Genomic DNA, 27,406 nt, shown 5'->3' with positions numbered 1-27,406 from the left:
ACCAGGAAAAGTATTGTAGACCTGCACCAGACTGGGAAGAGTGAATCTACAATAGGCAAGCAGCTTGGTGTGAAAAAATCAACTGTGGGAGCAATCATCAGAAAATGGAAGACATACAAGACCACTGATAATCTCCCTCGATCTGGGGCTCCACGCAAGATCTCATCCCGTGGGGTCAAAATGATCATGAGAACGGTGAGCAAAGATCCCAGAACCACACGGGGGGACCTGGTGAATGACCTGCAGAGAGCTGGGACCAAAGTAACAAAGGTCACCATCAGTAACACACTACAACGGCAGGGAATCAAATCCCGCAGTGCCAGACGTGTTCCGCTGCTGAAGCCAGTGCATGTCCAGGCCCGTCTGAAGTTTGCCAGAGAGCACATGGATGATACAGCAGAGGATTGGGTCTTCCAACATGACAATGATCCAAAACACACCGCCCGGGCAACAAAGGAGTGGCTCCGTAAGAAGCATTTGAAAGTCCTGGAGTGGCCTAGCCAGTCTCCAGACCTCAACCCCATAGAAAATCTGTGGCGGGAGTTGGAAGTCCGTGTTGCTCGGCGACAGCCCCAAAACATCACTGCTCTCAAGAAGATCTGCATGGAGGAATGGGCCAAAATACCAGCTACTGTGTGTGCAAACCTGGTAAAGACCTATAGTAAACGTTTGACCTCTGTTATTGCCAACAAAGGTTATGTTACAAAGTATTGAGTTGTATTTTTGTTATTGACCAAATACTTATTTTCCACCCTGATTTACGAATAAATTCTTTACAAATCCTACCATGTGAATTCATGGATTTTTTTTTTTCACATTCTGTCTCTCACAGTTGAAGTGTACCTCTGGTGCAAATTACTGACCTCTGTCATCATTTTAAGTGGGGGAACTTGCACAATCGGTGGCTGACTAAATACTTTTTTGCCCCACTGTACATGCCAGTTTAAGCTGTATTTGGCCCATGAACCAAAATGAGTTTGACACCCTGCGCTAGAGGCTAAGCCAGCCGACTTACCAACAAGTGCCAAAATCGGGAAATAGCACTTTAATGAAGTCCCAGAAACTTAATTTAGACCCTGATCCTTGTGATGGAAGCGCTTTGAGTATCACCAAATGGTTCCTGCAGGAAATGATTACTGATGCAAAAAGTTTCAGCTGCCAGTCTAACAAAATAAAAAGCAACAAATCCTGCATCCATTTCAGTCCAAGTATTATGTGGCCTGTTCAACGTGCCATGTTGACAACCTTTGAAAAACAGTTATCTTTAGTAATAAGAGATATGGCTTGTTTGCACCAGAAGGTGGCATGGTAGAAGTTCATGTTTGCCTTATTTGTCCATCAACAGTTTGCTTTTTTTGTTTACTGCACAAACTTAAATCTGTAAATAGAACAAATCAATTCCATCCACACCTCTCTTATCAAAATATATATGCTTAGCTGTAATTCAGCTATTACAGGGGCACCGGATATGTGAACAAAGCACTCCCTCTGACACAGAAAATAATTTTGTATTTAATGCCCACTGTTTTGCACATGTCTCAACTCTGTATATTTTTTATATATTTTATTTATTGTTTACTCTATTTAATTTGTAACATATGTGTACACACACACGTAGAAAAATATTTAGTATACACATCCAGAAATGCATATACTATTATATATTGTACATATATTTATTAGTTTCAGATGTAGCCATTCTTGTATTTTGCTTGTTTACATTATTGTATTTTGCACAACTCTGTTGCTTGTGAAGCTCGCACACAAGAATTTCACTCACATGTGCTGTACCAATGTACCTGCACATGTGATGTGACAATAAAAGTGATTTGATTTGATTTGATAATTAAAAAACAAAACAAAAAAAAGACTTCCATTCCAAAGGTTTATTTAATCAGACTTTTTAGAACAAACATAACAATTGACATAGAAAGAGAGGATCCTTTTCACTACTCTAAAGGCAAATGCACTGAAAATATCAATCTTTATGCAACCAAGAAAACTCAAAATAACAGTAATGAAGGTTGGATCTACACCATCTAAAGCCCTGATGACACCTCTGATTACAGAGTAAAAATGTAAGCACACAAGTAAAAGTATTTACTGCAGATCAGTCGAATGTTAACCGGAAGGTTTTCTCCTGCTCCTTTCGTTGGGTGTCGCAAAGTTTGGACACTTCCTCGACCTTTCTCTGCAGCAGAACAGAGTTCTGATCGATCCACTGAAGTGAATCCATGTGGGCGTTGAGGATCTTACAGATCTGCTGCAGCTGATGATGAAAAAAAGGAAATTAGACATGAATTACGTGAGTAAATCTTTGTTAATCTTATCGATTATCAAAAACCGGAGGCGTCATCTTACCGGATCACTGGTGTCAGCCGGGCCGCTGGACGTGTTCAGGTGCTCGATGATCTCCTTCAGGTCCTGCGACATCCTCTTCAGCTGTGCGTCCACGTTCTCAGCGAGCTTGTATGTTCTTTCACGCTCCTCGTCGGCGTTCTGCATGTAGATGGTTCCACTTTGCTCTTTTACCGACTCCTCGAGGGGGCAGAGCAAATCTTCCAGCTCCTTCTGTTGGGACAGGATGAAATCCAGCTCCTGGTTCAGCCTCCTCTGATCCAGCTTCACTTTCTCCATCTCCTTGTGGAGGGATGTGATCTTCTCTCCGTTCTCCACCAGCATGCGGTCCCAGGCATTCACCTGAGTTGCCTGCTGTAAGAAATGTCTCTCCTGGTCCTCCAGCTCAAGACTCCACTTGTTAATGAGCCCCTCTAGCTGGGCATAGGTCATCACTGGAGGAGCTGTGCTGGTGGTGCTGGCAGTGGTTGTGGCTGAAGCAGCTGTCGTGGTGCTTGTGATCGATGAAGTTTTGGCTCCCAGCAAGAAGCCTGTAATAGTACCTGTCGTGGAGGCTGCAGCTGTAGCGGTAGAGGGGGGGGCAGATGTGGTGGTTGCTGGAACCAGAGGTTTGATCATAAAAGTCAAACCTCCACCAGTAGCCGTGGTTGTTGCTGTGGATGTGCTTGCTGCTGAAGCTGAAACGGCATTGAAAGCGAAGCCTGGACCTGCAGCTGTGGCAGCAGCTGTTGTGACAGGCTGAGCGAAGAGAGAAGGCCCGAAAGATGGTGGGGCCTGGGTGGATGCAGGAGGAGCTGGGGTTGATGACGGTTTAATCCCAAAGGTAAACCCTCCACCCTGTCCTGTTGCGGCAGCGGCGGCAGCGGCGGCAGCAGCAGCAGCAGCGGCGGTGGAGGTTGGCTGGGCAAGGCTGGAGGGAGCACTGGTGCCGAAGCTGAAGCCTCCACCTGTGGTGCTGGTGTTGGTTGTGGTGGTGGAGGCTGCCGCTGATGTCACCTGGACCTTGGTAGCTCCGAAGCTGAACCCTCCAAATGAGAGGCCACTTGGTGCTGTGGAGGCTGCTGGTGCGGCTGTTGCTACAGGCTGGGTTTGAGCCTGAGATGCAGCTCCAAAGGTGAAGCCCCCTCCTGCAGGTGCAGTAGCGGTGGTCTGCGCAGACAAAACTCCACCCAGAGTGAACCCCGACCCTGCTGCTTGAGTCGCCGTGGAGCCCAAAGTCAACCCTGAAGCTGCTGTTGTGGTTGGAGGAGCTGCATTCATTCCAAAGGCTGTGGTGGGTGCCCCAAAAGAGAAACCCCCGCCGGCTGCTGTGGACTTTGCTGGGGTGCCAAAGCTGAAACCACCGGTGGGGTTGGTAGTGCTCTGGGTCTGGATGGATGAGCCGAAAGTGAAGCCCCCTCCGGTGGCTGCAGGAGTGGACGTTGTCAGTCCAAAGCCGGTGGTAGGGGCCGGGGCCGGGCGGGCTGTGGTTTTCTGCGTTCCGAAAGTAAAGCCCGAAGAGGGCTGCCCAAAGGTGAAAGCGCCGCTCATTTTCTCCTTAAAGATAAAAAAAATAACATTATTAAAATCGACGAACGCACAAAATGGTTACTTCCTCGCTGAATCATTTAGCTTTTGGCGGGTCACAAACACACAGACCAGGGGGAACTTACCGAAGAATCGGCTTCTCTTTTACGACGGCTTTCTAGACGTTGGCGTCTAATAAAGTTGACTACACCCTTCTTAATGTCACTTTAGTCGTAACAACGATAGAAAACTGGCAACATATCCTTCTTAAAAACGTGGCCAGCTGCCTCGACACTTTTTCAAGTAGGCAGTTCAGTAGTCAACTAAAGGAAATGACGGCAGTTGGCCTGAAAAACAAGCTGTTTATTTGCCCTGTATTTTGTCTAGCGGAGTACAACCCGCCTTTCTTAGTAATATTGGCAGGTCTAACGACCAATTAGAATTATAATTTCAGACAACTCAAACTTTGATTGGTTTGGCTTGTCACCTAGCAGACATACGTCGGAGATTAGGACGCTCACGTTATCAAAGACCAAATTAACAACAAGAGGTTTTACGTTTGTACGCAGTGCGAGCTGCTTCCCACCAAAATCGAAAGTTACATAAAATGAACATTATTCTATAAAGTTAAGATACAAATAATTCTAAGTAACAAGAAGGCGCGTTATTAGAACGGTTTTCTAGAGCAAAACGAATATTGTTCTATTTTGTTGCACACGCCTATGTTAGTTTAACTCAAAAAATTGCTTCAAAACCACAAGAAGCCAGTTCACAAACTTCACGGGAACTTCTGAAAAACTCCTCGATTGTTTTTCAACGTTAACAGTTTGGCTGTGTAACGTTTAGCTATAACGTTACACCAAATTTTGGTCAATAAAGTTTGCTTGAAGAGGTAGCTTATCTTGATGTCGCTGTGACGTCTTTGAATTTACTGGCCGCACGCTCTCCTTTCCACGGTGACAATTTTCTGACGTCTTTTCTACGTCTGAAGTAAAAGGCGATTTAGGAAAACAGTGCCGAAGCTCTGAGAATGGAGGCTGAAACTGCACCAAATTACGAAAAAACAAATCATTAATTACTTGTGTGTTGGCAGGCTGTTAAGGTTAGCTAACAAGCTTGTGTCAACACAGATTAGCAAACCAAGCTGCAGCCCTCGCTAGGCTCTGTTGCTGTGGATGCTAATTGCAATTAAACCTAAAAAAAGAGTACCGCTTGTTTATTTATTTATTAAGCAGCAGTCACAGCTGGAAGTGAAGCAATACAAAACGTGCCAGCATGAGGATTTTAAGGTTTCTGAGGAGCAGCGTGTCCATAGGGAAGGACATCGACTACTATTCCAAATTCTCACCATCCCCTCTATCAATGAAGCAGTTTCTGGATTTTGGTAAGAAGCTGCAAGACTAGTAGATATTTACTAACATAATGCTTTACTACATCGTTAACGATACTCTGCCCTAAAATAAGGAGAATCATCATACAACGTGTATGATTCATACACATCCAGGAAACTATATGGAAATAGAAAAAACAAACTAATGTAAAGTTAAACCGAGGATAACTGCCACACAAACGGTCCTAACACAGGCTTTTCCTTCTGTGATGTAAAGGTAGTTGATACCACAAGGATGTATTTCACAAGACGAATGATACTCTTAAAATCATCTAGCCTCCCCTTATTACACTTCCTCGTATTAAACAGGAAGGGATTTTAAAGTATCTCTTAACACATGACTAATGGGATATATGCCCTGTCTGTGTAAGTCAAGCTTGAAGACTTGAATGTAAGAGTGAATGTTAGGCCCTTGATTGATTGGTTGATTTTCTCTATTTCATACTGAAAATGGTCCAGTTTGCTGAAACTATGGAAGGTTTACAGTTATAAGAGGTTATGGAGCCTGAATGGTTTGGGGGTAGTTTTGCATCTGATATGTAATCCAGCCTTGATGCTAACTAGAAGTGGGTGACATGGAAAAACTTTTATCATGTTACATTTACAGGATTGTGCAAAAGTGTTGATTTATTTGAGTAATGCTTCTAAGGACCAGACTTTATTAGTGTTCATAGTAATCCTTGCATTTGTTTAAACTGGAAACTGGACAAGTAGGGCGCAAAAAAGAAGTGCCAGGCCTAAAAACTATCTGCAGCAGATGTCTTTGTAGGTTCTCAGTCATCCTGTTCATGGTAGTTTAAGGAGCTGGGAAAGAAAGTGACTGGACTTCTATAAGTGTCTTGAAGACGTTTCACCTCACATTGGAGAGGCTTCTTCAGTTCCAAAACCAAATGGCCGACAGTCCCAAGTATTCCAGTTTCCCAGTACATTTTTTGCCTTGTATATTTGTATTTATATGTATCTTTGCACATGTTCAGTAGCTTGCTCCACCTGTTTCCCATTTTTCAAGCAAAATTATTAAAAAATGTGCCTTTTGTTTCTCTCTCAGGTTCAGAAAATGCATGTGTGAAAACATCCTTCAACTTCCTCAGACAGGAGTTACCTGTGAGGCTGGCCAACATCATGAAGGAAATTAACTTGCTGCCAGACAACTTATTGAGGACGCCATCAGTCCGATTGGTCCAGAGCTGGTATGCAGGTTCTCCTTTTTTTCCACTTAATTTTAACGAATTAACAGTATTTAACTCTTGCCAGTCTGTGAAATACAAAAAGATAATTTTTCCCCCATGTAGGTACATGCAGAGTCTTCAGGAGATTCTCGAGTTCAAAGACAAAAATGCAGACGACGAGAAAGTCACATATGAGTAGGTTTCCTCTTTTAACCACTGCAACAGCTCATCTATTCCTGCAGATTCTTTTCACGCATTGCCTTAACTTTTATGTCTTCAATTAGTTTCACAGATGCTGTGATAAATATCAGAAATCGCCACAATGATGTCATTCCCACCATGGCTCAGGGCGTTGTGGAGTACAAGGAGGCGTACGGCACAGATCCCATCGTCAGCCAGAATGTTCAGTATTTTCTGGATCGCTTCTACATGAGCAGGATTTCCATCAGGATGCTGCTCAACCAGCACAGTGAGCACATGTTGTATTTTTTGTAATGTGATTGCTGAGCTGTACTTGTTTGGAAATGAAAGCCCTTGGGTTCAGGAGCCAGACTTCTGTGCTGAGAAGATATCTGAGGTTTCAGGCTGTCTGTGTCGTTTTAAAACTCCTGCTACAGTAAACCAGGAATCAACAGACCCCACCCAGTGTCATTTTCTGGCAGTTGCACGAAAACTAAATGACTTGTGTTTTATTTACAGACAGCAAAGACCAAAACAAGCTCACTTGCGTAAAGCTACGCTATAAAAACATTGTAGATAAATAAATAAAATATGGCTTATTTTGGACATCGCTAAATATTGTGAGTCATTCAGAAGGGGCTCAGAGTAGAGTTTCCACTTTTCCACATCTAAAGGAGCCAGTTCAAGTGGTTCAGGCATCTGACCAGGATACCTAATCAATGCATGAGGTGTTTCAGGTATATCCTACCAGCAGAAGGCCCTGGAAGAGACCTAGCACACGCTGGAGAGTTTATGGCTCTCTTCTGGCTTAGGAGCACCTCAATGTCCCCCTGGATAAATTGGAGGAGGTGGATGGGTAGAGGGAGGTCTGGGCATATCTGCTTAGGGTGGACTCTGTGACCTGAACCCAGATAAACAATGAGTGGATGGAATTTCAACCAAAGTTTTTATTAGAATTTCCTGCATATGGCGACACTGGAAGAACTCGTTACGGCTCAGGTCCCCTCAGGATGGTACTGCTCATCAGTTTTGTTTTAGCTCTAATCAAAAGGTCTCACATGAAACCCTGAACTTACAGAGACAAATATCAGTAAGTATTAAGACTTCACAATGTTCATGTTGTGTGTTTTTTCTGTAGCTCTGCTCTTTGGAGGGAAGGTGAATCCTGCACACCCCAAACAGATTGGCAGTATTGATCCACACTGTCGGGTCAGCGAGGTTATCAGAGGTGAGACTTTCTTATATTTATAGAAACATGCCGGAGAAAAGTGTTAATCTATGCTGTTCTTCCAGTTTGCAAGCGCCATGTAACAAAAACAAACCACTTCCTTGTAGATGCCTACGAAAATGCAAGAAACCTTTGTGATCGGTATTACATGAACTCTCCTGAGCTGGTCCTGGAGGAATTCAATGGTAATTTATGTAGTTAGAAGAAACAACACAAACAGTTTCAATGATGCCGCTCTTTGAACTGGTTAATGAATGAATTGTAACGTAATCAAATGTTTTCCAATCATCTGTTTGTCCTGATAGCCAAAGAGAAGGGGAAACCTGTCACCATGGTCTATGTTCCATCTCATCTGTATCACATGGTGTTTGAACTTTATAAGGTGCTTTTTAAAAGCCTGTCTTCATATATGTCAGCATTTTATATTTCAAAATATCTCTTTTCCAATGTTAAACATTTGGATAAACACTTGTCACAGAACGCCATGAGGGCCACCATGGAGTTATACGGAGATGCCATGGAGTACCCTTCTATCCATACACAGGTTGCTCTGGGAACTGAAGATCTCACAGTCAAGGTAAATGTGCAGATAAACTCCTGTACAGTAAAGGTTAAAGCAGCAAACTTGGCATTGAAAACTCCTTCAGGTTTTTGTGTACGTTTCGGAGGAGCTTGTGTTTATTCATGCTGTTTGCTTTGTGAGGTGAGCGACCGTGGAGGTGGTGTGCCACTGCGTAAAATCGACAGGCTGTTCACCTACACGTACTCGACTGCTCCGAGACCCAGCATCGACGGATCTCGTGCTGCTCCTCTGGTGAATACTCCTAATTTATCATCACTAGTGACTGAATCAGTGTCAAAGAGAAATCAATCAGTGAGTGTTTGAAAATGGAAACAGCTGTACCAGCGTCTCCACAGCTGGGGTAGGTATCCAGCTATCCCGTATACGCCCTGAAGTTCTAGAGTTCCTTTTCGACACACATACTTGGCTTTTGCAGGGCTTTCACACGTCCCACCTATCAAAACAAAAAGCACTGCTGCAATTTTACCCTATGTTCCAGAGAAAATCCACAGCCAGTCACTTTGTTCCAGTGAATGCTGTCTTTGTCATGGAGCTGCTCTGTTGTTTCAGACTTTATCTGGATGAACTCTGCTTCATTTCTCTTTAGGCTGGTTATGGGTATGGCCTGCCCATCTCACGACTGTACGCTCGCTACTTTCAAGGAGACCTCAAGTTGTATTCTATGGAGGGTTACGGAATCGATGCTGTGATCTACATACGGGTAACCTAGTTTCACAGAAGCAGCATTAGTGCCTCTTTTAGAGAGAAGAGCACATTCCTAAAGTATCTTTTTTTTTTTTTCTTTCCCCTTCAATCACGTTTTAGGCACTATCCACAGAGTCCATCGAGAGGCTCCCGGTGTACAACAAGTCAGCCTGGAAACACTACAACACCATCCACGAGGCAGACGACTGGTGCGTCCCGAGCAAAGAGCCAAAGGACATGACGACATTTCGTAGCTTGTAGATCAAATGTAAATGAAAGTGCGCAAGAGACGTAACCGAATGTGTGAGCGTGTGGCAGTAATTACATCAAACCCTTCAGCTATTTACAAACAAAGCTTAAAGAATAATAGAACAAAGTTTTAGTGCCATATAATCCACATGGAACAATGGCTTTGTTATGATCACCTGATGCGTTTATCAGGACACGTATAATTTTTGTGATGCTTTAAGAATAAGACTTAAAAGCCATGTTGTATTGTTTGTATTAGCAGAGGTCTCAGCAAAACAAGCGGTCTGCAGGGTTCAATGCCATCGGGGTCGGAGGACAATGTATTAAAGCTCTTATGTGAGGTTGTCCTTACAGGTATCAGCAAAAGTTTAGTTTGCTTTGCTGCTTTGAAGTTTTTCCTTTGTCTGGTTTAATTACGGTGAACTTTAGTTTCTCCTGTTACAGTTTATCTGTGCGTAGAGTTTCTCTCCCCTGTTTTTGTGGAGTCTGTTACTTTGAAAGAAAAGCACAGCTGATGTGAAATTAAAAGCTTTGCTTTTTGTTAAGCTGCTGTCTTCTAAGCACTTCTCGTGTTTCTTTTGTTTATTTATTAGGGCATTTCTAACAGGGTATTGGTTAAAGTAACGTGATGGAAAAAAGGTTTGATTTGCTGTCTGTAAATTGTTGTATTGCACTTGTTTTACATGCTAGCTTGAGAATGTTGGGGGTATTTATTGGGAGGGTTGCAGCTGGTGTGGTTTATTGGGTCAGTGTTTGTGGTTTTCTGTTATGCTTTAAAAGAAGATACAACCCTGAACTCTTTTCCACATGATTCTTCTGTGTCCTATAAGGAAACTTAATACAGTATTTTAGTGCTGTGGTTGTATTATTTGGGCTCATTCAGCTAAACTGACAGAAGTCCTTGTTTTCCATGTTACACTATCTGCAGTTGTCTGAGTGGATCATGTTCAGTATAGTAGGTTATTTTCCAGATAATTACTTTTGTTAAAATAGCTTTGTGCATGCAGAGTCGAGGTGAGACAAACTTGTTTATTTGTGATCACTGATTTCTGTCAAGTATGTAATTAAAACTGTAACACCAGCAGTTTGACTGTTGAAGGCATCAGATATGAAATCATTGCCGTGGGGCAAAAGTTTCAATAAACTGTTACAAACACTGACTACTGCCTGTTTTTAGTTTTAGACCACACGTCTGCTGGATCGAGGCTTATGTCACATGTTTAACTCATCCGGCAAATTGACTGATGTGCTGCCACGATGAGGCGTTTGTTATTGCTCTGACAGTATTGGTCAGAATGTAACTGGACTTGCACACAGTGATCTCATAACAAGTTTTCACACAAACTGAGTCCAAGAGAAAAATGGCTTTACTTTCTCAAGACTCACTCCTCTATTTTTAGTCAAATGAAATTAGTGCTGGATACGACTTTTGCAAGCTGCCTCAGCTACAGCAAACCAACGATGACAATAACATCACTTTCTTTACACTCACCTGTGAATTGTGTGCCAGATGAGCAACATCACTGACATCTGGTTAAAGCAGACTTTAATAGTCTGCAGCTGTATATAAAAGCTGTAGCAACATCTTAAGCAATCAGTCGAATATTCACCTCGTTACTTGGGTGGGTTTTGACTCAGGTCTGTGAAGCTAACCCTGAGACTGTTGTGCATACAAGCTTTGCTTTTTGAAAGAGCAGCAACATAAAAGCACACAGGCCACATAAAGTGAAAATTAGTTTATTGACGTTGCATACACCAAGAAACATTTCTCTGATTTTGCGGTTGCAGTCCAATGTCTCAATCGATACGCAACGTGGAGTCATGCTCGAGAGGAAAGGAAGCACTTCGGTTTCGCGGTGAACTCTTTACTGTTTAGACCTCAAATCCCGCATCGCACAAGTCATTGTCACAAGCTGTTTAATGGACCAGTGAGGTGCACGTGTAGCAGACCTGCACGCTGTTTGTATTTACATGGAGCATCACTAACGACACAGACTTGGGGACAGCAGAGCAGCATTCACCTTGTCCCAGCTTGATTTCTTTTTGCTTTTCCATTCAGCAAAAATGATGGCCTAGCTATTCTACTTAGTAGAAAATTTTTGATAATATAAAATGAACAATGATATTTAAGTAAAAATTAAAAAAAAAAAAAAAGATATGCAGTTAATAGGCACATGTATAAAACTCATTTATACATTTAAAACCTTGTAGCCCCTTGAAGCTTAAAAGACAAATATAGTGCTTTTATCCAGCTGTACATTAACCGTTCAACACTGAAACGGGCATATCATTTTAGAAAAAATATAAAATGCTTTAACAAAAAAAGAAAAAAAAAATCAGTATACATTTGACTTCGATAGGTAAATGTGTGCATGATCTGCAGGAACTACATTATGTCTCAATACAGACTTTAATAATTATCACTTCTGACTTTTTAGTGGTAAAAAGGCTAGGATCTCTTTTTTGGAAAACGTTTTGACGTTTGCCATCTTTGAGTTAAAATTTGATTTTGATGATGCATTTTGGAGAAAACAAACAGTATAAACATAAATCACAGCACAGGGCTGCTCCTGGCACGGATATGTTCTGTGGCTGCCGGCATGGACAATGTCACGTTATTTTAAAAACAAACAAACAAAACATTTCTCTCCGGATTGTGATGTTGATAAACTTTATGCAATGCATAATCGCCGAAGTGACGCCTCAGCAGCCGCCTCAGCAGACGGAGTCACTGGACAGGGGCAGTTTTGCACTGCGTCGAACCTCCTTCTCTCGTTTCTCCCGCTGCTTCTCCAGCTTCTCTTGGGCCTTCCGCATGTCCTTCAGCTTTTTCTTGATGGTTGAGCGATCACTCTGACTCGTCACTCCAAGTGCCTGACAGAAAAGAAAATTAAAAATAAATCAATAAATCAAGCACAGACTTGGGGTAAATATAATTCCACCACATTTTCCATACCATTACTGAAACATTTCAAAATTAGGACATTTCAAACCATTTATTTCATCACAATTTAATTACGTTAACTGTCAGAAAATATCACAAAAAAACCCCTGGGATCTTCAAACTGACATGTTTAGTAGAGAGACAGCGCTAACTGTGGATGTATGGAGAAATTGATGCCGTCCGTGTGTTGTCACTGCAAACCTCTCCTGTGCTACTAGGGACTACTTTTTCACAGCAGTTTTTGAATTTATCACTGAGTAAATAACAATCATTACCTCAATGTAAGGACTATATGCCAGCAAATGTTTAAAGGAAGGTTTGCTGAAACCACCAGGATGCATGTGAGGGAATGTAAAGTGGGAAAGCTTGAGGAACAAAAACCTGACCACATCAAAGATTGAGGACCCAGGAGGGAAACAAGTCCTGGAGTTTTATTTTTTTCTATGAGCTGCCATTGAATATAAAACACCAGGTGACGACCACAAGGCATTTATGCCACACACCCACCCCCATAAATGCTGTCCACGATGTTGGCCTCTTACACAGGTTATATCGTAGGCTCCACAAAGATTCACTGCAGAAGTCTGAATCAGCTCTAACGCTGCCCTTTTACAAAGAAACAACTTTTTTTAATATACTTTTAACATATTTTAGTTTCAAACTTGTGTTATATGAAATGCAAATGTAGCAGTGAAATCAGACAAATATTTAGTCTTATAAACACCACAGTCTGACTAATACGCTTCGTGACATGACTTTAACCCCACACCCGTTAGAAATGTGAAACCTAAATCTGGCCACAAGGTGGCAGTCACAGGCTGACCTGACTGAAGATTTTTTTCTATAACAAACTTTGTTTGATCAATCTACAACACTGACTCATTTGTAAGTGCTGTATTTGAATTTTGTGTTTTACCTTTAATTTGTCGCTGTCCAAGTGTAAGAGCTGCTGGCCGTCCACTCCCTTAGCGGTGAATTCGGGTGTGTACTGGTCCATATTCATGCCCATCAACCAGTGACAGACCTGTTGATTGGTCCAATCAGACACTGGCCGGTTCTGCCACTGGTACTCTTTTCCTGTGGCTGCTGGTTCGTCATCCAAAGTCTGCAGAGGAAACATATTAACAAATATTAAAATCCTCATACTGTTGCTTCTGTTAGAGCAGCAAAGAATTTATACCACCCTTATACCACCTTTTTTTTGGGCCACATGTTTGTTTGTTTTTTTGTTTTTTTTAAAGATTATGACTCGAAATGCTGGGAAAATACATTATACAGAATAAAGATGTATAGTTCATGTTCATCGACTAAATAATGCCATGGGCTTGTGTTGCCTTGTGTAATGCAAAGTATAGTGATGGGTGTTGAGCAACAAATCTAAAAATGTCAGCAAGCTAAAATTGCAACTTTGTGTAGGTGAGAAAATTTTGCCAGGAATTATGAGCTGGTCGAGACACCCGAAGAAAGCCAACAAAAGGACATATCCTACGAGTTGATTTGCATTTCCTAATCTAGCTCAGAGAGAAAAACAAAAGCGTGCAAAGACAGCAAAGTACCAACAACACTCTGATGCATGTCAATGTCTTTATGTTTTCCTGAGACACCTGAAAAGAATTGACGACATCAGAAAAAACAGACAGTGAAACATCACTCAACAGGCAGCGGAGCAGTCAACAAGGTTCTGTGCGCTGCCAAAGCTTGTAAAAAAACAAAAAACAACAAACGAAGCACTGGTTGCACAAGTTCAAACTATTAACATCAGCTAACAGAAAAAGCTAAGCCACAAGACTCACTGTAACACAAAACAAAAAGATTTAACAGGCACACATGCAGCTCTCTTATATTCCCTCTCCATTCATGACTTAATCTGTACTATGAAAGGAGGGCGAAGCTCAAAGAGCATGCTTGAGAATGTCCCCTTTCAGCAGCATCAAGGCGTCCCACACGGCTTTTGTGACTGTGCAACAAGGAGAGCACTCACCTCGCTGGAAGAGAAGATTAAAGTGTGTGAGCGCCCAGACAGATTGGGTTCAGCAACTAACCCAGAGATGTCTGAACTGGGACTGGCAGGGTTAGAATCATCTATGACTGAAAAACTCTGGAACAAGTGGAAACAAGGAACTTGTTTACTAGAGTAACACAGCACCACTCAGCAGTTCTTTACGAGAGGCAAACAAACAGCATTAAGTATGAGGGTTAAAAGCTAGGTTGTCTCGCTTAAGACTGAAATTAAGATTTAATCTTATTACTATGGCAGCAGTCCATGTCATTGATTATAGGCATTGATTGACTGTGATCTTCAACATGTGGAAGGATTAACTATGTAAGAAGTACTGAAGCTGCTAGACTAACACCAATCCACCACCAAAACTACATCGACAACTTCTGAACTACCACAGCTGACACTAGAACACAAACACACAATTATTCAGGTATGGGGTAATGTTTTAATTAATTTGATGCTTGGATCATTCTTAGATATAATGCAGACTCAACTCTGGGTTAAATTTAGAGAGAGGGAATTTTTATCCAGGCCTCCAGGTTGTTGCACCAACTAAGAGCAAGTTCATATGCAGTTAAATTTTAAGACTGTTAGTTACAAGGTAGCAGTGAGTGCTGGATTTTCACACAAATCTCTGAGTAGATTTCTGATTAGCCAGCGCAACAGTCCCTGGAAACTAGTTTTGGCGTCTCTGTTTCATTTAATAAAAGCCAGAAGGCTCTCTCAGCTATAACGAAGGAAAATTAGACAAAAGTTTCCTGAAACAGTACCACATACCCACTACAAAAAACAAAATAAAACTGTGCACTATACATGGGATGCAGCTGAGGTGAGAACTTAGGCATCCAGAGCTATGATTGTTAGTATTTCTCTACTGTGTCATCTAAAACCAAAGGTGAAACAAAAATGTGCATACTGTACCAAATCTAACGAGCGACTGAATAAAGAGGACCAGGAGAGATTTGTCTGTTTAAAGGGAAAAAATGCCATAAAGCACACAGCAATAGAACCAAAAGCAATTTTTTTCCCAGTAATCTCCTTTTGGTGCGATCATGATCTCATTAAAGAGCATTCTGGGAATAATCCAACCACACAGCCTTAAATGAAAATCAGACTTTTCACTGGGGGCAGCTGATGTGTCACTACTTCCAAAGTTACTGAAAAGGGAACCAAATCCCTCACTGATGTGTCTCTCTAATGGCAAACTCGTGGATCTACTTATTAGAGCCTTTGGAAAGCACAGTGTATCTGAAGAACAAGCCCACAACAGGAAGTCAGCCTAACACTGTTTTATATAATAATGATAAGACTACAGTCAAGCCATCAGTACTGAGAGCTGGTCACTCTCTTTAAAGTTCAAGTGAAATTCCATAAAACAGTGTTAATCTATTAAGGCTGTGCTTGATACAAATATTTTCTCTATATTCCACATTTACTTCTTTACATACATTTTCAGGAACTTCATACCTTATTCTTGCGATCTTGACTTTGCTCGCTGCCAGTTTCATTGGCAGCATATGCCAGGCTGTTGCTGGAGGAAGAGGGCTCTCTGTCTCGGTCCCTGTCTTTGTCTCCAAACCAGGAGAAAGGCATACAGGTGGGGATGGAGGTCATTGATTCTGCAGGGGACAGGTTCCCTCCAGATTCCTCTAGTAACTCTGCTGAGCCCCTGGTCATAAAAGAAAAGTTTAAATGTAATTAGAGAGACACAAACTTACACGTGTTTATGCTGAAAATGCGCCACATTCTATAAAATTAATAATTGTTAATAAACACCAGCTATTTGAGTAATGAGCAAGCAAACCTTTGGAAGATTTGGAATCAACAATGAAGAAAACCAAACAGGATTTCTATAAATACTGCAAAATTAAAATCTTGTTCACCTTCCAATGTGGCAAAAGCAACGTCCCCATAAACAAATCAGACTTTTTCAAATATATTCATTTTTTTTATAAACTAGATTCAACTGTGAGTAGCCATAAAATACCTGCTGTCCAAAGATGCCCTCATTGCATCTTTCTCATGTTTTCTTCCTTTTCCACCCGACTTCCTGAGACCCCTGTTTCGATCATTGGAAACATTCATTTAGTTAGTTTAAAAAGCCAAAAGCTTACACATACAATAGTGCTTGATTTGGATATTTACCCAAAGTCTGGAAATCTTCTTTTAGGCTTTCCTCCACTTGAAGGCTCATTAAACTCCTCTGTAATGAAGCAATAAATTTCAGTCTTGGGAGCAATGCAAGAAAAAGCCTTGCTATTCCACACATCTCAAAACAGACCTTGCATACCTTTGGAATCTTTGATCTTGCCTTTGGACTCCCTCTTCTTCGCATTTCGTGTGATACCAGAAGGAGACTGTGGTGATGAGCTGTGTTTTTGGGGCGACAAAGAGGAACTTTCAATGCTTTCAACACTCTCTCCCTGTGATGGGGACAGAGATGGGCTATTGGAATGCTCTCCTTTACTCCTGGAACCATCTCTAGTCTCGCCTGGATCATCTTTCTGTCCATTCCCAGGATAGAAGACCGGCACTGGGAGGGACAGACTCTCCTGGATGGACCTCCTCCTGCAGGGAGATTGTAGCTCCTCCTGCTCGTCCTCGCCGTCACTTTCCTGTTGGGACCAAAACCATAATTTACAAGGACAATGCAAGGAAGAGGGGATAAAAGCTATTTATATAATAGCTTTATATAAGCTCTGCCTCCAAGTAATGTTTGGCTGTTGTCTGTCTCAGTATAATGGCGCACTATTATATTGTTTATTAAAAAAAGAGAAAAAGAACAACATTCCCTAGCCTGTCAGTATGTTTAAACATCTTCTGGACAGAAGTGGTCTCACATGGCTTACAGTTCAATCACATGCCGATATTATGCTCTTTGACAGGATCACAAGCTTTTTCTTTCAGACCTGTGAGTATGACGAAGCCACAGCAAGACTCTCCTTCAGTTTGCTCCGAGACGGAGGCTGACGCCTGGACTTCTGAGCCAACAGGGCCTTTTCTCTGTGTGCACTGGTGTTCAGGCGCTCCGTTTCAGGAAGCAGCTCACTCCAGTCTTTTTCTATAGCAGAGAAAAAAACGAATGCACACCTTTTCAGCAATTTACAAGAGTTCAGAGTTTATTTGTACTTATGAATGATTTACAGATCTCAAAATAAAAGTGTGACATGTACACTTCAGTTTTGGTACCTAGATTTGAGTCAACAGACTGTGTGTGTGTGTGACCGAGTGCTGGCTGCTCAGTCTATCCTCTGCAGCAGATTCCTGAACAATCTGACTCTCCAAAGCTGACTGAGCTCCTCTGGACTCCAGGACAGCTATCTGTGGACAAAGCATCACACTCTGGTTCATTTCAGTATCTTACAAGTCTGGTTATATATAAGCATTTATTTTTTGAGCTGCAGTCTTACTCTGTTCTGCAAGCTCTCCAGCTGCTCCTTGTACCACTTGTCTTTTTCATCTAGACTTTTTTTCAGTTCCTCCTCTCTCTTCACAAAGTCAATCTCTCTGGGGAGGAAACAAGGAAATGTGGCTCCCATCAGGATTTAAGCTTATAAACATGTTCAGTTTTATGTGATTATCACTAAACCATGCAATTCCACAGAGATATTTTCTGCGGAGGATCACAAAATAAGAGGCTAAGTTTAGACCCAACTGTTTTTTTCTGTTGTTTTTTAATGCATAGACACAAATACATATACTCTTAATTTACACATATACTCTTTTCCAAGATCTTCCCACCATCCCTGAGTTACATGGTTGATCTCAAGCGACGTCAGTGATGTAAATCCATGCAAATAATAAATAAGCACTCTCCCACACAACACAGAGACATTATTTGCTGTCACACACTCTCAGACGACTCTCTTAGACCAAAACAGTTTTCCAAAAAATATTTTAAGATGCACCGCAAACGACTGCCTTCTGGGTGTTTTGATAGTGCACTCTGTATAAAACGAAGATAGTGAAATACCTCCGTTATAACGTAACAGTATGGCTGTTAATAAATGTCCATTTGGTTGTAAAGTACTGTGTTGTTACTGGAAATCCCCCTGGCTCCCTCTAGTACTTGCTTCCAGTTACAGTGTTAAGCTCTGTTCATATTTGGTGCTAACAGGCATTGTGGGTGATCAAATCACAATTGGGGAGCTCAATGTATGCAATTTCAAATGTTCAGTTCACAACTGGTATTATCTGTATATCCTGTAATAACAATTCTATAGTTTGAAACAACAGAAAGGCATCCTTCTCACATTTGCTCATGAACTGCTTCAATCAGATTTGACCAACTTAAACCAACTTTTATAAACATCTGAATTCAACAGCGATGGTTTTTTTTAAACAGTGTTTTGTAATTTATGACAAACTTACTTTTGCTGGTAATCCTTAAGCAGTTTCTTGGCTTTGTTGTACTTCTTGTCCAGGGTCTCATACTGGGTCTGAGTCTCAGCTAATTGTTCATTCACAGTCTTACACAGAGCCTGGGCTTCCAGCCAGTAATTCTCCAGCTTAAGGATCTTGTCATTATTCTCCTCAATCTTAAGCTCCAGTTCAGACTCCCTGGCTTCCCACACCAATTTATCCTCCTCTGCTGCCATTAGCTGTGCAGAGAGATGGTGAATGTTAGGCTACGTTCACACTGCAGGTCTTGATGCTCAATTCCGATTTTTTGATCAAATCCGATTTTTTTTGTCTGCTCGTTCACACTACAAATAAAATGCGACAGCAAACGCGGCCCACATGCGCAAAAGAAGACGTCACACACAACGCACTCTGTTTAGACCCAGAGCAAACAATATTGTTTGACTGATGGCCGTTAATATAAAGACTTCGGACTTTACGTTTCCCAATTTTTGCTTTAAGTTATTTACATAATAATGTAGATAACCTAATAATGATCCTTATTGCTGTTTTAGAGGAGCGGTGCTTCAAAGGATAGTTGCAGATTTCTGTCAGAATCTGCAGATTATACAGTACAAATAAAATGTTCACGTTTCTCCAACGTTGTCTTCCCAACAGTTTCACTGACATCTACACGGGATGGCCAGGAAGCGTTCACGATGTCTTCTCCGGCGCTGATAATTGGCGTCTGTCTTGTGTCAGTGATGTAAAAGACGGATTTAATGCGACTTGACCATTCAAACAGCAGTCGCTTTCTAAAACATCGGATATGTATCGGATTCAGGACCACATACAAAAGTGACCCAGATCGGATTTGAAAATATCGGATTTGTGCCGTTCACACTGTCATAGCATTATCGGATATGGGTCGCATAGGGTCAAAAAAATAAAAAAAAAATAAAAATCGGATTTGATGCGCTTTCGCCTGCAGTGTGAACGTAGCCTTAGTTGGGGTTGGTAAAATAACTTAATAGATGAGCAGTGTTATTTTATTTGTTAAATACTGACTAAAAAGACACACGTCACAAATTCTGAATGTGGTTTTTTTTCCTCCACAAGTCAAACTTTGGGGTATGTAAGGTTTACTAACTCAGACTTCTGAGGTGATAACTTAAAAATCTGGCCAAAAATAAATACATAAATAAATAAATACATATTATTGCAGACATGGGTGAGCAATAAAAGAAACTCAACTTTTTCTATTTTGGTTTCTTTTTTTTTTTAAAATAAAAATAGCATGGTACATATTATTTAAACTTAAGTTTTTATTACTACTGTATTATGTTATATGTTACATCAAGAGCTTCACCATACCTTTTCTTTTAACTGGTTTATTTCAGCTGTGGCAATGTTGTGTTTGAGCTGGAGCTGGGGGAAAAAGAAAATTGAATATTTTGTTACCTACATTATGTTCATTAAACACTTGAGTATTAACTTTAAATAATCAAATGTCGATAGTAATGCCTCTTTAAACTTGAAGGCCATCTGAGAGCTGTTCATGTTGGTCGGCATAAACAGGGACTCCGAATCAGGGAGTTCAAACACCTCTACATTTCGCCCAGGAGAGAAATTGGATCCCAGAATCCTTTCATCCATTCCATCGTCGTCTTCATACCGGTCCTCCTAAAATGTGATATCACACATGACATTTGATATTGCCAATAGCAACACACCCTCTGTGCACAGGACAAAGGTTAGCATGTGTCAACATTGATCCCAATGTCTGGAAGAAACACTGTAATTATTTTATCATATTCAAACACCTGTAGGTTGACTACACCTATCTGCAGTAACAAATGTAAATACTATGATGACAATTTTAGTTCATACCTTGGCTTTTCTTTCAAAGAAATTAATTTAAACAAAAGAAAAAGAATATCTCAAGGAAAGAAAATGTCACTTGCATTTATTTATTTTTGAGCCAAGCCTAATGACGTGATCATTAACTGATCACAAACAAAGAGGTGAATTCACCATTCAAGCATGCTTAAACTGCCATTAACAGCTCCAAATGGGAAATCACTGGAAGCGGATGTGACATTCTGGACAGCTGTACTGCTCAGTTTTAGAACTGTTACAGCGTGAGCAACTGCTATGAATTAAATGAATAATTAAATGAATACTGGAATTTTGTGCTCCTTTTTCTCAGAATCAACCCTTAAAACATGGAGCTTTAAAAAAAAAAAAGGGGGGAAAAAAGGGGGTGGGGTTGCTATGCTTGATAAGAGTACAGTGTTTAAAATTAAGTGAATGAATTTAATCCATCTTAGAATGAGTCAAAAAAAAAAAATTAAGAACAATGTGGATCACTTTAAAAAAAGTGCCTGAAAACCTCCTGTTTGCACTGCATATCCTCTCGCTCTCTCTGCTGCAAAAGCTCAGGCCTGTGGCAGCTTGAACTTCAGAAAGCAAACATTTCACAACTCCAGCAGACAGACGGTAGTTAAATGAACACTTTCCAACACAGCCGAATGGTGACACATGGTTTACTCACAGCCAGCTGCTCATTTGCTGGTTGAGCTGAGTGGGATAGGTCAGGGCGTGGCAAAAGGAGATAGTGCTATTATCGTGGCATGTGAGCTTTATAATAATTACCAGTTTTCAAGCAGCAGACGCTTAATTTTTCTTTGGACGGTCTGATGTACAACATGGTTTTACAATTTCTGTTCACAGTACTTTAATGATGTCATGTCATCACTATGGGAATTTTCACATCTCTATCTTTCATCCCACGTGACAACAATATAGCATAAGGATGACCAATGATTAATCCCTTAAAGATATGAGAGGGGTGAAGGAGCAGCTGACTCACCTCTTCTGTTGAATGTTCATACGGGTCATCCAGGTCTTCCTGCTGCTGCTGCTGGTTCTTCTCCTGTTCTAGTGTCTCACTTATGAGGCGGGCTACCTCGCTTTGTGTTCCTGGCTTCTCCCGACCAATCAGAAACCTGTTAATGTTAACCTTGTTAGTAAACTATTTATCATAATACTTTACATGCTGCTTTGAAATACCACACTGCAGAGCATCTGTTATGCCTACTAGGGGGAAATGCAAATTTTGGGTTGCATTTCAGGCCTCCCCGTGTCACACAGGGGTGTTTGATTTTCCTATGATAAATCAGTAATATAATGCATACTTTGTGCAACCTTTCCTCAAAAGAGAAAACAAACACACCTCACCTCTGACCTCTTATGGGAAAAAACACAGACTCAACTACTAGCTTTATTTTAATATTTTAAGATAACAGCGATACATTCTTGTTACCAGTAAGGTATTTTAACTAAAGTTGTTTTTAATTAAAGTTTTGGAGTTTGAACTGACCTGACTGTGCCTTTGGTGTTCTTTAGCACTGTGGCAGCAAACAGTTGAGTGACTCCCACCAGACTGATACCATCCACCTCCACTATCTGGTCATTGACCTGAATGCTAAAGACAGAAAATGAGGTGATCACAAAATGGAGTATTTCAAAGTACTTCAAATGGGGAGTTATATTACACACCCCTTCTTTAGATGACAATAAAACATCTAAATATCACAACAAACAGAAACCGAACGATTACTAAAGTGGAGAATTTCTTGAGTATATCCATTAGCTTCGTTGCAAAGTTATAAATAAACATGTTTTTTCAGGTGTGTCAGTAGCTGTGTGACATTACACTGTGGTGTAGTACACGGTGCATTTTATGCATTTTTTTTTTCTTCGAAGTCTAATCAGAAGAAGGTTGGAGCAGTGTGACTCACCGTCCATCTTTCTCAGCTGCTCCACTCTCAGTTATGGTTTTCACAAAAATCCCAAGCTTTTCCAGACCCTGGTCAGCTCCCACTCCCATTCCTATTATGCTGATACCAAGCCCATTGTCTCCTGGATAAAGAGAAAATAAGCACATTTTAAAGAATGGGTAGAAAGAACTGCATAACAGCAAACTTGAATTCCCACCTTTTAACTCTAGATAGCCTCCACATGTGAAAACATAAACGACTGGGTGAGCTCATCTGTAGCCTGTGCTATCGTCAACCTGTGAAACTGCTGGTGTTGAATACAATCTCTAGGAGTGTCGTTGACTTTTGGGGGGGTTTGGCAGCTTCATGCCATGTGTATACTTGGAAGATGAAGATGTAAAGCTTTGGCACGTAGAGTTAAATTTAATAATATTTTAATACATTAATGATTGGCAAGCTATCACCTCTCTTTATATTTTCAATGTCAGCACATCCTTGCAAAATTGTTTTTAGGTCTATGCACACCATACGCCATCATTTGATTAAAGAAACTGCTGACTGTCATAAATACTATTAATGCAAATCTATTCCAAAGTTACAATGGTCAACTGTTAAGATCTGTGAACATACGGTTGGCTTTGGAGAACAAACTTATCTTATTCTTTAATATGTGTTATTTATTCATTTAGTTATGGAAAACCCACCTTTCTCAATCTCCACGGGAAACACGTCCATCTTCTCCACCCTCTTCTCCAGCTCATACTCTGCAGATGCTGCAACTGGGTCAACATCATCGTTACGCCGATCGTATTCCTCATTAGAGAAGGTACTGAAAACCTGTGGCAAGAAAAATAGTCCATAGCATCAACAGAGTCGTTCTACGTCCTGACCTGGCAGATAAGCATCACACAAATTTATGAGTTAAATCCACAGGATCCTCACAGGCACAGGCTTTTTTTTGTTTCTTTTTAATAAATCTCGGCAAGCTTAACAAGGACACATTCTTGATATGGTTTGGGGAAGAAGGAATTTCACTCATGCACTGATCTTTGCTAGAGAAAATAAGTCATCAGTTCACTCACTACTTAACTGTAACAACGTGCTGGGCGACAGCTGAACCCATTGACTTGGACCAGTTTCACTAACATTTGCTCTTTCAAGTTCTGTTACACTTTCACCATTTTTGTCACCATTGGGTTTAACTTAGGATATATAGTAGCTTACATTTATAGTATTGATCTTCATGTCTTGAATCAAAGTAAAATGTCAGTGACACTAAAGCTCAAGAGACATTTTAAAACATGCTCTATGTAAGAAGTTGTGAACTTTGCAAGCAGGCTTCACAAAGTACTGGATGTGTCCCAAAGGCAGCATGTGTGTGCAATTATAAAGCACACACAAGCCGTATGTCAGAACAAGAGCAGCATGGAAAGCGGGGCGCAGCTGGGGGAACCAAGCAGTGGATGTAGCAATGATCAATATTCAAAGACGACAAGTGCGGCCATCAGCACAGGAAAAAGAGACACAGGAGAAAAACCCCCAAAAACATTAGCCTTGGTTAGCAGGCATTATCCAGGGCTCGGAAACAGCCCCATGGTTTAAAACACACAGCAAGACAACAAGTTCCATTTATCCATTTAGCAGAAATTATATTCATAATCCACTTTGAAAAACAACAAGGGTCAAGCCAAAGTGAGCAGCATAATACTGGGAAAAATGGACATTGATCGCCATCTGTGGTCACTCAGTTATTAAAATATGTAACCAAAAATACTTTGATTAAAACAAGAGAATTTTTTTCCAGCAAAATGCCATAAAGTGAAGACAGCAAATTACATTTGGTATTACAGATATAACATTACTGTTTTTAAAAGAAGAAAAGAAAAAGAAGTAGATTACAGTTTAGCAGACTCCATCAGAAGCTAATGCCTGATTATGCATTGGTAAGATAACCCCCCTGCTTGGCATTCATTGTTAATCTTAATCTGGGTGGAGTTATAATGATGCCAGTGTCAGTGTTTAATAGTACATCCACGCAGGTATGTAAAGGTTTTAGAGAAAACCGCTCTAAGCCAGAAGGCATCTTTTTCAGGAAAGGCCTCGGATATTTCAGCAAGACAATACTAAACTACATACTGCAGCTATTACAACAGCTTTACAGTAGACAAGTACGTATGCTGAGCTGTACTGCCTGCACTGCTGTTCCCAGATATTTATAGACTGTTGCAAAAAGAAAAGAAAGAATTGGTGTTGTAGATTAAAAGCAATATTATTAATTTCTCAAAATATAAATGTAGGGTTCTAAAAAATGTAGGTTTTTTTGTTTCATTAACAGAGCATTCTCATGAAACAATTTTTTTTTTTTTTTTTTTAAACAGAAAATTTCACATGAATCTTGTAACTATTAAGCAGATGTATTGTGCTCTAGTGTACATTCCTGGGAAACACTAAAACAAGAATCCTAGAACAAAAGATGACACAAACAAAAAACAGAAACTACAAAGTCTATAGGATTAGACTGATTGAGACATTTACCTTCAGATTAAATGATGTAATTAAATAAACATTTCCACTGAGGTCTAGATCCTGCAGCATGTCAAGACTTGAGGAATCAACCACAAACAATCTCATCCTTCCTCAGTCTTTCTTTCTCCTCACAATGTAGCCTTTGGATGAAGCCCAAATACACTGCTGATAGCAAGTTTCCCGAATAACTCACTAAGCTTTATGTTAAATCTGTCAGAGTGAATTACTGCAACCATTTCTGTTTTACAACATCCCACTGATTATCATCAAAGTGGACACATGGAATACATAACACTGCTTCCTTTAGCAGTCTTTTACAGAGGGGAATTCAGACACAGGTCAGTTATACCTTAATGTTCCTCACGGCTTCATTCAGACATAACCATGACAGTGCTGCAGAGTCATTTCCTGTTAAATCCTGTCTCAGTGACGGGGATAATTTATTTTTAGTATTTCAAGAAGTTACTACTGCTGTGCAATAGCACATGCAATTATCTTGCTTTGGAAAGCATGGGGTATATCCAAGATCCTAGAACCTGTTCTTTTATATGCTATATTACATATCTCCAGCAATTTATTTATTTAAGCAGTGCTATGCAAAAGACCCACATCTGAATAGCTTTTGCAGTGTGAGACCACTGTGAGGAGTCTAGATGGATTTATAGTCTAGGAAGAAACGCTATTACTAGTTACACTAGTATAGCATTTCAAACCCCTTTAAAAAAAAAAATAAATAAATACCGTATTTCCCGGACTACAAAGCGCACCTAAATATTAGCCGCACAAGCTAAAATCAGGAGAAAATCCTGTTTTGTACATACATTAGCCGCACCTGACCAAAAGCCGCAGGTGTTTCAATGTTGACTTATCATATGTAAGAGAATATGCACAAAGGGAATTGTCAGGAAAGAGATGGCTGTTTGGAGACATCACTTTTATTAATATTTTGAAAAACAAGTTATGGGTACATATTTGCACATGTAGTACATAACAGTAGCCTACAGCACACCAGAAAAATAGATTTTGACTACCTCTTAGGCTCAGGTGCAGTGACACAGCTTTAACAAGAAGAAAAGTCAGTCATTCACCACCATCTTTCTCTTCTTCCTGCGCACTAAAACCACCAAAGTCCTCTTCTCCAGTGTCGGATACAAACAGGCTCAGGATGGCTTCGTCATCCACTCTTCTTCTCTCCTTCGTTGTCACTTTCAAAACCAAAGAAATCCTCATTGTCAGTGTCAGAGTCGAACACCCTCAGAAGGGCCGTGGCGGTGTCCTCCTCTCCATCATGCAGCAGTCCAGCCCTTCAAAATCCGTTGGTGATCGTGGATGTTTTCACACTTTTCCACGCTGTCAGAATCCACCGGTGGAGTTGGGCATAACTTGCAAGTTTATCGCCGCTCATCATCCACGACTTCCGCTGAACGCGTACCGCTACTTTGAAGTTTGTTTTTCGCGCTACTTCGTACGGCACTACGTTGCCTGGCGGACGGACATGTGACTAACATACCACTCTTGAACCCCGATCCTTCCGCCAGGCAACGTAGTGCCGTACAACAGCGGAACACACAAAACAAATCGTCTTACGATATGACAAAAATCACGGACAATCCATAGAAAAGCCGCACCTGACTAAAAGCCGCAGGGTTCAAAGCTTGTGCAAAAAGTAGCGGCTTATAGCCCGACATTTACGGTACTGAAATAATGTTATTCCAGGTGTAGAATTAATATTCCTGTGCTCCCTTCCCACATGTCTTTTTTTTTTTTTTAAATCTACATCAAACTAAAGCAAGGTGTCTATACATAGTGTGAAGCTTACATATTTCTATTTAACAACAAGCCACTCAAACACATGAGGGTTACTAATACTGCAAGTCTGTGACTGTCTTTATAAATAGAAGTGGCAGCTATTAATTTATGCAGTTTACATGGATTTATCAGAACTCAGCAAAAGTCTTCACTAAGGATAAAATCTACTGTTTGGTTTATACTTTAAATAGTTAGTAGTTGAGGGATGAAAATGTAGGTTAATGGAATGCAACAAGCACCACTGAATCCTGGTCTGTGGCATTAGCTGAGGAGCAGCTTGGCTTCTACCCCATACCTTTCCCTGATCTCTCACGTCTGACTTCCCTGTTGCCATGGACTCCTGGGCCTTTTTCAAACAATGTCCTGTTCTGTCCAGAAACCTAATCACTCAACCGCTGTCTTCTTTGCAAGAAAGAGAAAAATCTGTCTTTATTAGCGTCTCCCTTTACAAAAACACCCTTAAACACAGCTTGCTGTTTCCAGATCAGACAGATAAATTCATTTTCATTTTATGTGCAGAACGTGCCCAGCACAGTAACCACTTGAAATGTAAACACGCAAATGTCGATCAGACAACTGACTCCAACAAGTATGAGAAACCAAAGAATGGAAGAACTAAAAAAATTCCTTTAAGTTTATACAGAACAAGGTATTT

General features: G+C 40.8%; 3 protein-coding genes across 3 annotated transcripts in view; 1 reads left to right on the top strand and 2 right to left on the bottom strand.

Moving 5' to 3' along the window:
- Window positions 1–1,871: 1,871 nt before the first annotated feature.
- Window positions 1,872–4,222, bottom strand: nup62l (nucleoporin 62 like). The gene is made up of 3 exons (XM_026143805.1): window positions 4,011–4,222; window positions 2,362–3,894; window positions 1,872–2,269 (listed from the first exon to the last, which is right to left on the bottom strand). The coding sequence occupies exons 2-3, from the start codon at window positions 3,886–3,888 to the stop codon at window positions 2,111–2,113; spliced, it is 1,686 nt and encodes a 561-aa protein (XP_025999590.1). The 5' UTR covers window positions 3,889–3,894; window positions 4,011–4,222; the 3' UTR covers window positions 1,872–2,110.
- Window positions 4,223–4,736: 514 nt separating this feature from the next.
- On the top strand, window positions 4,737–10,507 carry pdk1 (pyruvate dehydrogenase kinase, isozyme 1). The gene is made up of 11 exons (XM_026143807.1): window positions 4,737–5,248; window positions 6,303–6,444; window positions 6,547–6,618; window positions 6,708–6,892; window positions 7,742–7,831; window positions 7,939–8,016; window positions 8,137–8,213; window positions 8,310–8,408; window positions 8,535–8,645; window positions 9,001–9,114; window positions 9,219–10,507. The coding sequence occupies exons 1-11, from the start codon at window positions 5,140–5,142 to the stop codon at window positions 9,357–9,359; spliced, it is 1,218 nt and encodes a 405-aa protein (XP_025999592.1). The 5' UTR covers window positions 4,737–5,139; the 3' UTR covers window positions 9,360–10,507.
- Window positions 10,508–11,068: 561 nt separating this feature from the next.
- LOC113007353 (neurabin-1) overlaps window positions 11,069–27,406 on the bottom strand; it is a 28,043-nt gene continuing 11,705 nt past the window's right edge. Inside the window, 19 exon segments of the mRNA XM_075410352.1 lie at window positions 11,069–12,221; window positions 13,208–13,396; window positions 14,273–14,389; window positions 15,215–15,259; window positions 15,761–15,962; window positions 16,281–16,352; window positions 16,439–16,496; window positions 16,584–16,908; window positions 17,203–17,354; window positions 17,483–17,513; window positions 17,516–17,614; window positions 17,704–17,800; window positions 18,665–18,894; window positions 20,009–20,062; window positions 20,159–20,317; window positions 21,507–21,642; window positions 22,017–22,121; window positions 22,438–22,558; window positions 23,121–23,253. Of these exon segments, the coding sequence (XP_075266467.1) occupies window positions 12,063–12,221; window positions 13,208–13,396; window positions 14,273–14,389; window positions 15,215–15,259; window positions 15,761–15,962; window positions 16,281–16,352; window positions 16,439–16,496; window positions 16,584–16,908; window positions 17,203–17,354; window positions 17,483–17,513; window positions 17,516–17,614; window positions 17,704–17,800; window positions 18,665–18,894; window positions 20,009–20,062; window positions 20,159–20,317; window positions 21,507–21,642; window positions 22,017–22,121; window positions 22,438–22,558; window positions 23,121–23,253 (2,484 nt within the window). The 3' untranslated portion in view covers window positions 11,069–12,062.

This window comes from Astatotilapia calliptera, chromosome 16 (genome assembly GCF_900246225.1).
Source record: "Astatotilapia calliptera chromosome 16, fAstCal1.2, whole genome shotgun sequence".
Classification (NCBI taxonomy): Eukaryota; Metazoa; Chordata; class Actinopteri; order Cichliformes; family Cichlidae; genus Astatotilapia; species Astatotilapia calliptera.
This window is presented reverse-complemented; position numbering and strand designations above follow the sequence as displayed.

Coding starts and splice junctions, on each gene's coding strand:
- nup62l (XM_026143805.1), bottom strand. CDS start 3,888: ATGAGCGGCGCTTTCACCTTTGGGCAGCCCTCTTCGGGCTTTACTTTC. Junction 2,270..2,361: donor CGGCTGACACCAGTGATCCG/GTAAGATGACGC, acceptor TTTCATCATCAG/CTGCAGCAGATCTGTAAGAT.
- pdk1 (XM_026143807.1), top strand. CDS start 5,140: ATGAGGATTTTAAGGTTTCTGAGGAGCAGCGTGTCCATAGGGAAGGAC. Junction 6,445..6,546: donor GTCCGATTGGTCCAGAGCTG/GTATGCAGGTTC, acceptor TCCCCCATGTAG/GTACATGCAGAGTCTTCAGG. Junction 8,409..8,534: donor CTGAAGATCTCACAGTCAAG/GTAAATGTGCAG, acceptor TTGCTTTGTGAG/GTGAGCGACCGTGGAGGTGG.